At 41.2% G+C, this 13711-nt stretch overlaps 1 protein-coding gene across 9 annotated transcripts in view; it reads right to left on the bottom strand.

The window, feature by feature from the left end:
- Positions 1 to 13711, bottom strand: part of CCDC91 (coiled-coil domain containing 91) — a 220280-nt gene that overhangs the window by 162945 nt on the left and 43624 nt on the right. For 7 of the 9 annotated variants that reach the window (XM_082223141.1, XM_082223142.1, XM_082223139.1 and 4 more), the window contains one exon: positions 1037 to 1206. In XM_082223141.1, the coding sequence (XP_082079267.1) occupies positions 1037 to 1206 (170 nt within the window). The remainder of the gene's footprint in view (positions 1 to 1036; positions 1207 to 13711) is intronic. The other 2 variants (XM_082223146.1, XM_082223147.1) reach the window with 1 other exon arrangement.

Raw genomic sequence — 13711 nt, 5'->3', positions numbered from 1 at the left:
GAGCCAAGGCCGCACACTCCTCAGTCAACCCGATGTTTTCCTGTTGTTATTCTGTGTCTCCCAGCTACAATAAACCTACCATTAAAATGGTAGGTCATTTCTTCGTCAGAAGGCAAATGGGCAAATTTAGCAGGGGGTCAAATACTCCCCCCCCTCACTGTATCAGCAGAGAAGCAGGGGCATTTTTCGTCATTGTGGCTCTCAGCCCAGGAAGAGGTTTACATTGAAACCCCTAAAACAATCCCCCCCCCCTTTTAGCAGAGATTTCAATTGCCCCTCAGATCCTCAGGTATGGGATTGACCAGAAAGTAGGGTTGGCTGATATATCATCCAAAACCGGTCTGAAGTCCGTATCATTATATAAGTTTCATAATTTTTGACCTGCCAATATATCACAAATCATTATGTGTGTATGTGTGTGTTTGTCTGTGTGTGCTATGGAAAATCATAATGTGAGGAAATCTGTAAAGCCAGGAAATACTTCTCTTCATTCCTGCAACTCCTGTTAACTCTGCCGGCTCAGCTTTCCCTGGCCTCATGCAGGCGGCAGCAAATTAAAGAGCTGGCGCAGGCAAAAATCACAATGCGAGAAAAACCATGAAGTCAGCCAGTGCCTTGACATAGCTCCATCCTTATTTCAGGTATCGTGATATATTGGTGAATTGCAATGTTTAGCTGGTGATGTATCACGGTACTGGAAAGTACCTAATATAACACCAATTTTGCATGGACAGGACAAATAAAGTTGATTGAAGAGCCAGAACCAGAGCCAGTTCACAGGCCAGCAGTTCATGTATCTGTTCAATAGGCTAAAGAGATTTTGGTCAGGTGGACTGCAGCCAAGATTTTAGTTGTAAAAATGCAGGTTTTACCTACAAAAATTCAGCTCTCCACTCCACTCCTGGCAATATTATGCACATAACAAAATGATTTACAGGGCAATCTTATACGTTTCTACTTACAATTAAGTCCCATTGAGTTAAATGTGGATTAATATCAATTTTGTGCATAAAGGATAAAAATAGGTACGTTTTACCTGTTCTTTAAGATCAGCTAAATTTAAAGTGCTGGTTGATGGCTGACCATCTGTCACCATATCATCACCTGAAGGAATTAATGGATCACAAGAGAAAAAGCTGGCATTAGTGGAAGACAACTCCTGAAGAACCTCAGCAGAAAGTGTTGGAGATACATGGATTTCAGGTGCTACATAGGAAACATGAAAAAGCAAGCTCAATATACACTTATTTCCGAAATTCAACATCTAACAGAGATGACAAAAATAGGAACTTGGTAATTAAAGAAAGGAATTTTACAAGTTGCCAATGGAAAAATAGGTAATGATGTGGAGAAAAATTAAGGCTAGATTACTTCGCACATCATGATCCCCCCCCTTTTTTACACTTAAAAAACATTTTCAAATTTGACTATTTTGCCAAGACAGAATAACATGATACCAGGTAGAAACTACACAGTGAATTTCAAATGCTGCTTTTCATTCATAAAATCACATTTGTCATACTATATGTGTCAGAGATCAGACTGAGGATTACAGCTCTGATGAGGAATGGTTGGAACCTCCCTCTCTTCCTGCTCCTGACCAGAATTCTGAAGCTGCCCATTAACAATGGAGAAGTATATAGATTTAGAGAATTGGTTTGCAGAGGGACATAGTTTGGAAAACAACAGCTGGGCAGAGTGAGTGGGGAACAGCTAGGAGAAGCAGAACAGGAAGAGAGATAACTGACTCCCCTTCGCTAGAAAGTGTCCTGCCTATATCTCCAAGGGCAAGGAGAGCTGATAAGGTTGATTTGCAGAAGGTTCAGTGGTTGCAAGAAGGGGGAAGTGACGAAGATAACTTGGGGGGGGGGGAGTAGGAAGGAAGCTTAATTGGGAGCACCTTTATTCTGAGAATGGCTGCATTGTTCCTTTGCTCTGATCATTAAGGTAAAGGTAAAGGTACCCCTGCCCGAACGGGCCAGTCTTGACAGACCCTGGGGTTTGTGCGCCCATCTCACATCTATTGGCCGGGGGCCAGCGCTGTCCGAAGACACTTCCGGGTCACGTGGCCAGCGTGACAACGCTGCTCTGGCGAGCCAGAGCCGCACACGGAACGCCGTTTACCTTCCCGCTGGTAAGCGGTACCTATTTATCTACTTGCCCCCGGGGGTGCTTTCGAACTGCTAGGTGGGCAGGCGCTGGGACCGAGCAGCGGGAGCGCACCCCGCCGCGGGGATTCGAACCGCCGACCTTTCGATCGGCAAGCCCTAGGCGCTGAGGCTTTAGCCCACAGCGCCACCCGCGTCCCTTGCTCTGATCATTAAACACTCTTAAACTGGTAAGGGACTCTAATTGCTTTGTTCTGCTAATGCACAGCCAAAGCGGGGGAGGGAGCCATTTCTCCAAAGCCTGACAATATGCTGGGCTCAATATGAGACAGAGAATGTGGATTAAAGAAAAACAGCTGCTATTCACCAGTCACTAGAGATCAAAGACAAATGTATACGTATCAAAAATTATGGACACTGTTTTGGTCAATAGGAACAGCTCCAGTTCAGCATTGGATGATGAATTACATAAAGAGCAAGGACTCTCAACCAGAGAATACCTGCCTTTTAATGTTTTTATAATATGCATACTGACAAAGTAATATTAATGTTGGATGCTCTGAATTTTCCTTGGCATTATGATGAACACTGACTATGAACACTGATTTGGCAATATGCAAAGCCAAATTCATTTGTTCACATTCTAGATGTCATTAGGTTAATGTACACTGTGGTTGATTTTTATGCATACATGGGTCCCTGAGATGTAGAATGGTTTTGTGTCCACATATTTCTTTCAATGGTAAGCAAATGAAGGACACCTCCAAGAGCACTTTCAAAAAGGAGAAGGCTAGAAAATGCCTGCAATACTCATACCATTGCGTGTGAGCGATCAGTTGAAGTCATTTGCAGAGGAACTGCTTGTCTACACCAGCCCCCAAGTGCCCTGCATCTCTAAAAGATGCCAAATTGCCAAGACAGGCATTAATATTTTCCTGGGTTACTCGATCTGGAAAAGGAGTGAAATAATCTCCTAGATAGCTCAAGTACTTGACTGTATAATCCTTTGCTGCAGGCTCCAGCATTTCCACGCTGGCAAGGATTAAAGCCTCTGCCCCACTGAGGAATGTATTAAGAAAGATGCCAGGAGATAGCAACCTTCTTGCTAGCACACCACTAAGATCCTCTGCCCTTAGGCTTAGATCTCAAGAAAATGCTGTTTATGAAGAGGTAATAAAATGAATAATAAAAGATGTAAATTATTTTATCATTCGTTTCATTCGTTTCCCTTCCAGGGGCTGACATGTCAGCAGCTCTCTACTCCTTCCTTGGAAAGTGCCAGCTTTGAGAGGGCTACCAAAGAACTGCTGTCTGGAGAAAAGTTAAGGACACTGTTGGCCTAAAAGATGGATGCTAAGCAGAGCTACCCAATGTCTATGTTGACATGTCTAGACATTGCTGAAAGCACAGTCAATTCATTAGACTACAAGAAAACAGACCTAGCAAAGATACACAGAATCGCAGAAGTGTAGGGGTGGAAGGGATCCCAAGGGTCCAACCCCCTGCAGCGCAGTAATCTCAACTAAGGGCCACATGTAATGGGACAAAACTCAGTGCTGTTTCCAGACGGGTGGCTTCGGTGTGGTTTCCTTTTCATTTTTTTTTTTTAATAATATTTTTTATTAGTTTTACAAAAGTTTTTATAACAAACAAACACAAAAAAAACAAACAAACAAACAAAGAAGTGTGGTTTCATAATGTCATTTCGTAAACTTCTTTCCTCGGACTTCCCCATACCTCCCCTTTCTGCATCCTCATGTCCAAATTTTACAGCAACTTATACATATTTTTCCAACTCTAATTTATTATAGTCCTTTCTTATTCTAATCTTATATTACTGCAACCCTTTATCTCTATCGAATCTCGACATTCTAAACTTCCTCAAGTTTATAATGGTCCTTAAGATAAATCTTGAATTTCTTCCAATCTTCTTCCGCAGTCTCCTTCCCCTGGTCTCGAATTCTGCTCGTCATTTCCGCCAAAGTCATGTAGTCAATCACTTTCATCTGCCATTCTTCCACGGTGGGTAGATCTTGTGTCTTCCAATACTTTGCTATCAATATTCTTGCTGCTGTTGTTGCATACATAAAGAAAGTTCTATCTTTTTTTTGCACCAATTGGCCGACAATGCCCAAGAGAAAGGCCTCTGGTTTCTTAAGAAAGGTATATTTAAATACCTTTTTCATTTCATTGTATATCATCTCCCAAAAGACCTTAATCTTCGGGCACGTCCACCAAAGATGATAAAAAGTACCTTCAGTTTCTTTACATTTCCAACATTTATTGTCGGGCAAATGATAAATTTTTGCCAGCTTGACTGGGGTCATGTACCACCTGTAAACCATTTTCATTACATTTTCCTTTAGGGCACTACATGCCGTAAATTTAATTCCGGTGTTCCACAACCTTTCCCAGTCAGCTGACATTATATTATGACCGATGTCCTGTGCCCATTTAATCATGGCTGATTTAACTACTTCATCTTGTGTATTCCATTTTAACAGCAAGTTATACATTCTTGACAGATTCTTAGTATTGGGTTCTAACAATTCTGTCTCAAGTTTTGATTTTTCCACCTGGAAGCCAATTTTCCTGTCTTGTTTAAAAACCTCCGTTATTTGGTAATAGTGGAGCCAATCTTGTACTTTGGGTTTTAGGTTTTCATGGCTCTTTAGTTTCAGTCTCTCTCCATCTTGTTCTAGAATCTCACAATACTTTGGCCATCCGACCTCCATATTGAGTTTCTTGTGGGCCTTCGCCTCTAAAGGTGACAACCATCTAGGGGTTTTATTTTCCAGCAAATCTTTATATCTCATCCAAACATTGAACAGCGCTTTCCTTACAATGTGATTTTTAAAGGCACTATGCACTTTAATTTTATCATACCATAAATATGCATGCCAACCAAATGCATTATTAAAACCTTCTAAGTCCAAGATATCTGTATTCTCGAGGAGCATCCACTCTTTCAACCAGCAGAATGCTGCTGCTTCATAATACAATTTTAAGTCCGGCAGGGCAAATCCCCCTCTTTCTTTTGCATCTGTTAATATTTTATATTTTATCCTGGGCTTTTTGCCCTGCCAGACAAATTTCGCGATATCTTTCTGCCACCTCTTGAAACAGTCCATCTTGTCAAGTATTTGCAAAGTTTGAAACAAAAATAACATTCTAGGCAATACATTCATCTTAATTACTGCAATTCGGCCTAACATTGATAATCTCAAGTTTGACCATATTTCTAGATCTTTTTTGATTTCTGTCCAACATTTTTCATAGTTGTCCTTATACAAATTCAAATTTTTAGATGTTAGGTTAACCCCTAGGTATTTCACCTTCTTAGTCACCGTCAAACCCGTCTCTTCTTGAAACTTATTCTTTTCTATATCTGTCAAATTTTTCCCTAGGACTTTAGTTTTTTGTTTATTCAACTTAAGTCCGGCTACCTGGCCAAATTGTTGGATTATCTCCAACACCTTTTTCGTACTAGTGTATGGCTCTTGTAAAGTCAGGACTAAATCATCTGCGAAAGCCCTTAACTTGTAATGTTTTGCTCCGACCTGTACCCCTTTAACCTGCTGGTCATTTCTAATCATATTCAGCAAAACCTCCAGGACAGAAATAAAAAGCAATGGGGAAATTGGGCATCCCTGTCGTGTTCCTTTTTCTATCTTAAGTTCCTCCGTTATCACATTATTTACAATCAACTTAGCTTTTTGTTCAGAGTATATTGCACCCACACCATTCTCAAAACCTTGTCCTACCCCCATCCCATGAAGATTCTTTTTCATAAAACTCCAAGAAATGTTGTCAAAGGCTTTCTCCGCGTCCACAAATATCAAAACTGCTTTGGTGTTTATATTCACCTCTAACTTTTCCAAAATGTCTATTATAATCCTAACATTGTCTGAGAGGTGTCTCTTTGGGAGAAAGCCTGCTTGGTCTCTGTGGATCTTTTCCATCAATACTCTTTTAAATCTTTTTGCTAAAATGTCTGCAAAAATTTTGTAATCCACATTGAGTAACGAGATTGGGCGGTAGTTCTTCAATTGAGTCTTTTCAGTCTCTGTCTTTGGTATGAGTGAAATATATGCTTCCTTCCACGATTCGGGTGCCTTTTTTCCCTCTAAGATCTCATTACAGACATCCTTTAACGGTTGAATCAGCCATTCCTTTAGCGATTTGTAATATCTGGAAGTCAAGCCATCTGGTCCTGGAGATTTGCCCAATTGCATGTCCTGAATGGCACCCTCTATCTCTTGTTCTGATATTCTCTGGTTTAAGTCCACCTTACTTTGAGGGGAGATTTTTTGTAATCCATATTTGTTAAGGAATTTATCTATATCTTCTTCATTTTGTGCTCCTTGAGAATAGAGTTTTTTAAAATAACTCACGAAACAGTTTCTTATTTCATTTGGTTTAGATATAGTCCTTCCATCCACTTCTAAACTTGTAACTGTATTTAATTTCTGTCTTTTCTTAAGTTGCCATGCCAAAAGCTTGCCACATTTGTCTGCCGACTCAAATGACTTTTGTCTCATTTGCTTTATTTTCCACTCTATCTCTTGGTTCATCAATTCCATATATTGTGTTTGATATAATTTAATCTCCCTCAAAATCTCCTGGGACTTTGGTTTTGACCTTAATTTTCTCTCTCCTTCTTTTATCTTTTCCAAAATTTTTTCTCTTTTCTCATTCTGCCTTCTCTTCTTTATTGAGTTTTGTTGAATCAAAAACCCTCGCATCACAGCTTTGCTTGCGTCCCAGACCACTCTTTTTTCCACATTGCCCCTTAGATTGATTTCGAAATAGTCCTTTAAAGTTTTTTGGGCCTTCAAGTGGAATTCTCTATCTCGAAACAGGGTGTCATTCATTCTCCACCTAAACTGACCAGTTGTTGTAAGTTTCATTTCCATCTTCACGGCGTTATGGTCGGAGCAGGTTTTTGGGCAGATCTCTACCGTCTTAATCCTCGGAGCCATTCCACTAGTGATCCAAATTTGATCAATTCTGGTCCAGGTCATCTGTGCTTGGGAGAAAAAGGTTCCCTCTCTTTCAAGAGGGTTCCTTGTTCTCCAAATGTCTATTAGGTCCATGTTCTCGGTCATTTCAAAAAAAGTCTTAGGGAGTCTCCCTTCTTTAGTAAGTGTCAGTCTTTGTGTCTTGTCCATATTTGTAGAAACTACACCATTCATATCTCCCATAATTATCATATTGTAATCCAAATAGTCCATCAGAGTTTCATGAAGTTTTTTAAAGAATTCCGCTTTACCTTCATTTGGTGCGTAAATCCCAATTATCAAAAATTTTTCTCCTTGTACTTGTATCTCCACCGCTAAATATCTTCCTTCTTCATCTTTAAAAATCATTTTTGGAGCCCATTTCTCTTTTACATAAATCACAACTCCTCTTTTTTTCACTTTATCCGACGAGATAAATTCTTGTCCCAATTTTTTATTCATAAGTAGTCTCCTGTGGGCTCTAGTTATGTGAGTTTCCTGTAAGCAAATCACGTCCAGTTGTTCTCTGTACAAAATATGGAATACTTGTCGTCTCTTCAAAGGCATGTTCATCCCATTACAATTCCAACTGAGGAATTGCAGGGCCATCTTGTTATTTTTCTGGTATTCCTCCAACTGCTCCCAATTGTTGTTCCTCCTCTGTTGGTAGTGGAAGGTTCTGTCCAAACGAAAGGTTCAAGATGTCTATTACACCCTTTTGCTCAGCAATTGGGTCTACAGTTCCTTTCTGTAAATCTTCTTGATTTTTATGCAGGAACCTGTCTTTATCCTGTATCGTCTTTATTTTAACCTTCTTTCCCCTGTAGTCAAAGGACAGTCCCTGTGGGAATTCCCACCTAAAACGAATATCGTTCTTCTTGAGCAAGTAGACCAGGTCCTTATAAAAAGCTCTCAAGTCCAGGATATGTTTGGGGATATCTTTAAAAATCTGTATCGGTGAATTTCCAATTTGTAAGGCTTTTTCAAAATGCAGTCTTAGTATTTTATCTCTTTCCTCCTTTGATCTCAAGGTAATCAAGCAGTCTCTCGGTACCTTTCTATTTTGTCTTCTGCCCAATCTGAAAGCCGTTGTAATTTGGATTTCGTCTTCCTCTAGATCTTCCCAGGCATCTGCAAACTCTTTCATTAAAAAGTCTGTAAGGTTATCTCCTTCATCCTCTGGAATTGATCGTAATTTCAAATTCCTTTCTTTTCTTTGTAGTTCCCACAATGCCAGAGTTTCGTCGTGATCATAAACCTTTTTGGCAATCGGTTCTAATTTTTCCTGCGTCTCTCCAGCAATAGTTCTAGCTTCCTCCGCAATTTGACGTGTGGCAGAGTTCTCTTGCGTAAGCTTGTTTATAGATTCTGTGTTCAAGTCGAGTCTAGCTGTCAAGTCTGTCAATTTCTGTGAATTCTCTGTCAATTTCTTAGTATTCTCTGCCGTTTGCTTTGTCAAATTCTCCAGGGATTGGTTTATCTTGAGAAGGGCTTGCGATACTGCATCCATGGAGACTGCTGCACCTCTTTCTTGTCCTGTTGTCACTGTAGATGTTATTCCTGAGATCGAGCCTCTTTTCTTGAGTTGCTGTAGCTGCTTTGTCTTTGCTCTCGTGGTTATCTCGTCTGCTGGGCCACTCATATCCCAAGGTCGTTTCCCACAGGAGCCTTCACCAAAAGGAAAATTCCACTGTCTCAAAGCGTAGCAACTTTCAGTTTACCCTCTAGAGGGAGCAAATCAGAATGTCCGCAAACCGAAATTACGAGTATTTATAACACAAATTTATCAGGAGGCTCCTATATGTATATTGCAGCACTTTCCCAATAGATAAAGTCCCAGCCTTCCCTGATAAATTGTATCCACCAAGTCCCAAAACTTTGTATCAAGTAAACAGTAAAGCTTCCACTTTGTAACCTTCACAAGAATTTTAAAGTCAGTTCAGTGTTCCTTTGTTTTATGAGCAGTTCGTACCAGGTTGGGGGCTGCAGAAGTTTTCCTTTTCCGTTAAATTAATCATGCAGCTTGTAAAGTCACTTTTTCCTCCCCTCTGCCCTGCAAGCTGGAGGGGATGATCAAAGTCCAAATGTCGGATTCAGGCAATTAAGAACAATTTTCCCTTACGGATGCAGCTTAATAACTTTCGTTGCTTCGATTGTCATGCAGTCGGGGGAAGGCAGACTTCCTTAATTTTTGCCTTCCCCGTTTTCAGCCTAATTTCAAATAATTTTGACACGAATACAGGTTCAGTCTTACTCACGGGTCCTTTTTGTCCAGATTGTTTAGGAAGGGAATCGACGCTCTCCACTAATGGCGACGCGGCTTCACTCTGCGGGCTGGGTAGCGATTCTCAGCACCGCGCTCCCCCGTTGTCGTTCCGGAGCCTTTAAAAAGGCTCTTTCTGCGGTAAAGAGGGGGCGCTTCGGGTGCCCACCGAATCTCCTTGTTCACAGGATCCGTTCCTGTGATTTTAGGGGTCCCCCGCTTGCCGAAGCGGGTCAGACCCGAACTCGCAGAGCCTTCCTCTCTCCGGAGCTCGGAGAGAGAGCAGCCATTAGCGCTGGCGCCGAACCGGAAGTCCGGTGTGGTTTCCTTTTCAAGGCAAGGAGACCGGTAGCATCATGAGAAAGCTGCCAAAATAGTTGCATGGATCACCTCAATGATGGTGAGCATAGAATTGCAGAGTTGGAAGAGACTCCAATGGTCTTCCAGTCCAGCCCCTTGGATTTCACAAGTCTTATGCGTAGCTTTGGGCAATGCAATACCACCAAGCCAATGTTGCAAAAAGATTTCCCTTGGGAGCTCTAACTCAAGATACTAAAATCTATTCATGTTAACTGAAGAGCAAACACTGCTACTGGCCTCCACATAAGAAAATCCTGTCATGGTGGGGTCCCACCCCATTCTGCTAATATGTGAGATACACATCTACTCCTCCAGTTACTCACGCCTACCTCCTCCTATGCTTGTGCATTTGTTATATCTGCTTTTGTATGGTCACAGAATTATATATCTAATTCTTTCCCCATTAACGCAATAGATCTGCACAGTTTACCTCTTTTTCCTCTTCAGAAGCATAGTTTATGCAGATTTAAAGTCTGCTAAAAGTCTTGTTTAAATTTTAAATGGGTGACAGCTGTAGTCTAAGTACCAGCAGGGATATCAGGGCTCTACAAATCAAGCAAGCTTCCACTCTGCACACAACTTATGACTATATTAGATTTTGACCTGTGCCCTGATAACACCAGTTTCAAGTATCACATGTTTCATTTTTAGATTAACTCTAAAGACTATCTCATTACTACACACATATATGAAATGGAGAGAAACCTGGCCTCCCACATTTTTCATCACAGTGTATTGTTGAGCTGCTTTTTCCCAGACCCAAAAAGCACCCCAAAGCACATGCATGAATCTCCTCCCCAGCTGTTGCAAGATTTGGATAATAGACACAGGTGTGTCTTAGTCTCTTAGGTTCTCATTATGCACAAGCAAGACACTGCATGCCAAAAACCACAAAGCCTGCACCAGTGGAAATCTATTTCTTAATGGTAATATGCACAGATGTACTGTTTCTGAACTGTATTCCAAAGACTGTTTGATATTTTACAGCCACTACTGGAATGACATGAGAATGGAAGGAGTGAAAAGGGATCAAGGGGGTTAGAATGCTGTTAAGGTGATAGGAAGCAACACCACAAATGAGGCACAGGAAACCATGGAGTATGCTAATGCTCAACATGGAAAGACCTGCATTTGTCCATCTGGTTTCCGTACCTCCCAGAGATAACCCAAAAAGTCATTTGCAGTAAAGGCTGCAAAGGAACAAGCTGAAGCCTTAAAGTGCACTTCCAAGTGTTCCTTGGCAAGCAAAGCTTTCAGTAAGCACCAATCAGCTGGCTAGAACTTACAGCAAGCTACACAGGGATTGGCTGCATTACGGAGTTTCCCATTAGGTAATGTACACAGACAAGTTTTCAGATGCCCTAGAGTGTGATCTAATTGAGCAGGTAAACAAAGCTAAAACCTTAGAAACTGGCACACTTAACCAATGCAGTGGTACCTTGGGTTACAGACGCTTCAGGTTATGCATTTTCGGGTTGCGTACTGCACCGAACCTGGAAGTACCGGAACGGGTTACTTCCGCATTTCGGCGCTTGCACATGCAGAGAAGTGCCAAATTGCGACCCGCGCGTGCGCAGACACAGCGCTACGGGTTGTGAACGTGCCTCCCACACGGATCAGTGAGAAAACTTGTGGGAAATTTTTTTGGGGGGATCATCCTACACCACTGCTTATAGCATAGATATTAAGATAATAATTAATATTTAATACTGTATTGTTTTTAACACTTGATTGGAAGTCACCCAGAGTGGCTGGGGAAACTCAGCCAGATGGGCGGGGTATAAATAATAAATTATTATTATTATTATTATTATTATTATTATTATTATTATTATTATTATTATTATTATTATTATTGGAAACATCATCCAATAAGTTGGAAACATCGTAAGGAATATCAAAAGATCCTTGATACAGATTACAAACCTATAAAGAACCAAGCTGCGAGTGTAAACATTGATCACTGTTATAATAAACTGGCCTCCTTAGGTAGACAAATAAGAGGACAGTTTTAAGAGGAGGAATGTGTTGAGCTAGGCCTGAAATACAAAGTCCTGTGTGCATATTTAGATTTTAAAATACTTAAAGTGGGAGAATGATTGTTGCTCCTATTCGCAAGTAAATTCACTTATATAGGTACAGCAAAATGCTTTCTGAAACAAAGAAAAGACTGTCTTTTTGCAATCTTTGTCAGTGCAAGGATATTGTACAAAAAGTTATAACCTTTTTAAAAAGCAGTGGCTTTCACACGAGGAAGCCTAAATGTGCAGTTCACAGCAGACACAATAACTTGAGACTGGCCTGTTTTATCTTGGCTTAGAATACTTCATGAAGAGAGACAATGAAGATGTACAGTGGTGCCTTGGTTCTCAAACTTAATCAGTTCCGGAAGTCTGTTCCAAAACCAAAGCTATCAAAAACCAAGGCACACTTTCCCATAGAAAGTAATGCAAAACAGATTAATCTATTCCAGACTTTTAAAAACAACCCCTAAAAAAGCAATTTAACATGAATTTTACTATCTAACTAGACCATTTCTGGGTTAGGGTTAGGGTTAGGGTTAATTTTAGGATTGGGTTAGAGTAAGTGTTGTTTCATGTTTTCTTGTGATTTTGATTCATTTGGGGTTGGTTTGCTTTTTTCAATTTGTTGTGTTGCTGCTTTTTCGTGAGTTGCAAGTTTGTTGGCTTTGTGGTTTTCTGGAAAGTTTCAGTTTTAATTTTGAATGCAGCCCTGGCGCTGAGCGAGGGAAGGCTGGGCTGGGGCGGCAAGTGAGCAGGCAAGGGATATCGCCGCCGCTGCCGCCCCAGCTTGCTCCTGCTTGCAGGCAAGCAGGAGTCGGATTGGGCTGCTCCGCTAGGCAGTGCGGTCAAAAAAGAAGAAAAAACTTCCTCTCTTTTCCAACACATGAAAGAAACAGGACACGAAATTAATTTTGCAGATTCCAAATTGCTCTTTAACATGGAACATCACCACAAGAGAATAATCATGGAAGCCATCGAGATAGAGAAACACCCTCACAACATGAACAAGCGTGACGACACGTCCCGCCTGCCAGACATCTGGAAATTAGCCCTCCCCACAAAAACCGACACCAGAACCAGAGGCACACAGAACGCCGTCACCAATCAACCACACCAGACCCAAACCCAGACCCTCTCCACAGACATATTACAGACTCCATCCAGTAGCCAAACTATAGTGGCACCTCCGGATGCTGCACCCCCCTGCAATCCCTACACAGATCTGGCTGGCACAAGGCACAAAACCACAGCTCGCCCCTATACACGAAGCCAAGCCAGAGCACAACTAAATGCAGCACAGCCATCTTCTCAGAAAAACTCTTCACAAGCTCAAGAGGTCAAGACACGAAAGCTTTAGCAACTAATCTACACTTAATGACCCACCCAGTGGTATTCAGAATATCACTCATGAAATCACTCAAGATATCCCTCAAGTAATTAAGGAACAAAAGAAGAAAAGGCACACTAATCTAGGAACTTCCTCTCTGCCCAGAACGTTGGAGGCTATACACCACACCCCTCAACAGTATTTATAGGAACTCAAACACCAGATTCTGCTCTGTTCCAGTAACAAGAAGCCGAAAGCACCAGCCTGAAGATGACGAGTGAGACCTCGTCGAAACGTCGCACAGACACCCCGACTCTTACACGGGAAGACACCCGAAGACACCAAAACCTGCATATATATATATATATATATATATATATATATATATATATATATATGCTTTCGTAGATTTTCACGGGTACAGGAATGCAGGTTTTGGTGTCTTCGGGTGTCTTCCCGTGTAAGAGTCGGGGTGTCTGTACGACGTTTCGACGAGGTCTCACTCGTCATCTTCAGGCTGGTGCTTTCGGCTTTATATATATATATATATATGACAGCTGTTGCTTTTCAGTAACAAAACTGCACACTAGCACTAAATAGAGAAGTTACAAATGTACATTTATCAAGCA

This window comes from Podarcis vaucheri (genome assembly GCF_965113315.1).
Source record: "Podarcis vaucheri genome assembly, chromosome: 5".
Taxonomy (NCBI): domain Eukaryota; kingdom Metazoa; phylum Chordata; class Lepidosauria; order Squamata; family Lacertidae; genus Podarcis; species Podarcis vaucheri.
This window is presented reverse-complemented; position numbering and strand designations above follow the sequence as displayed.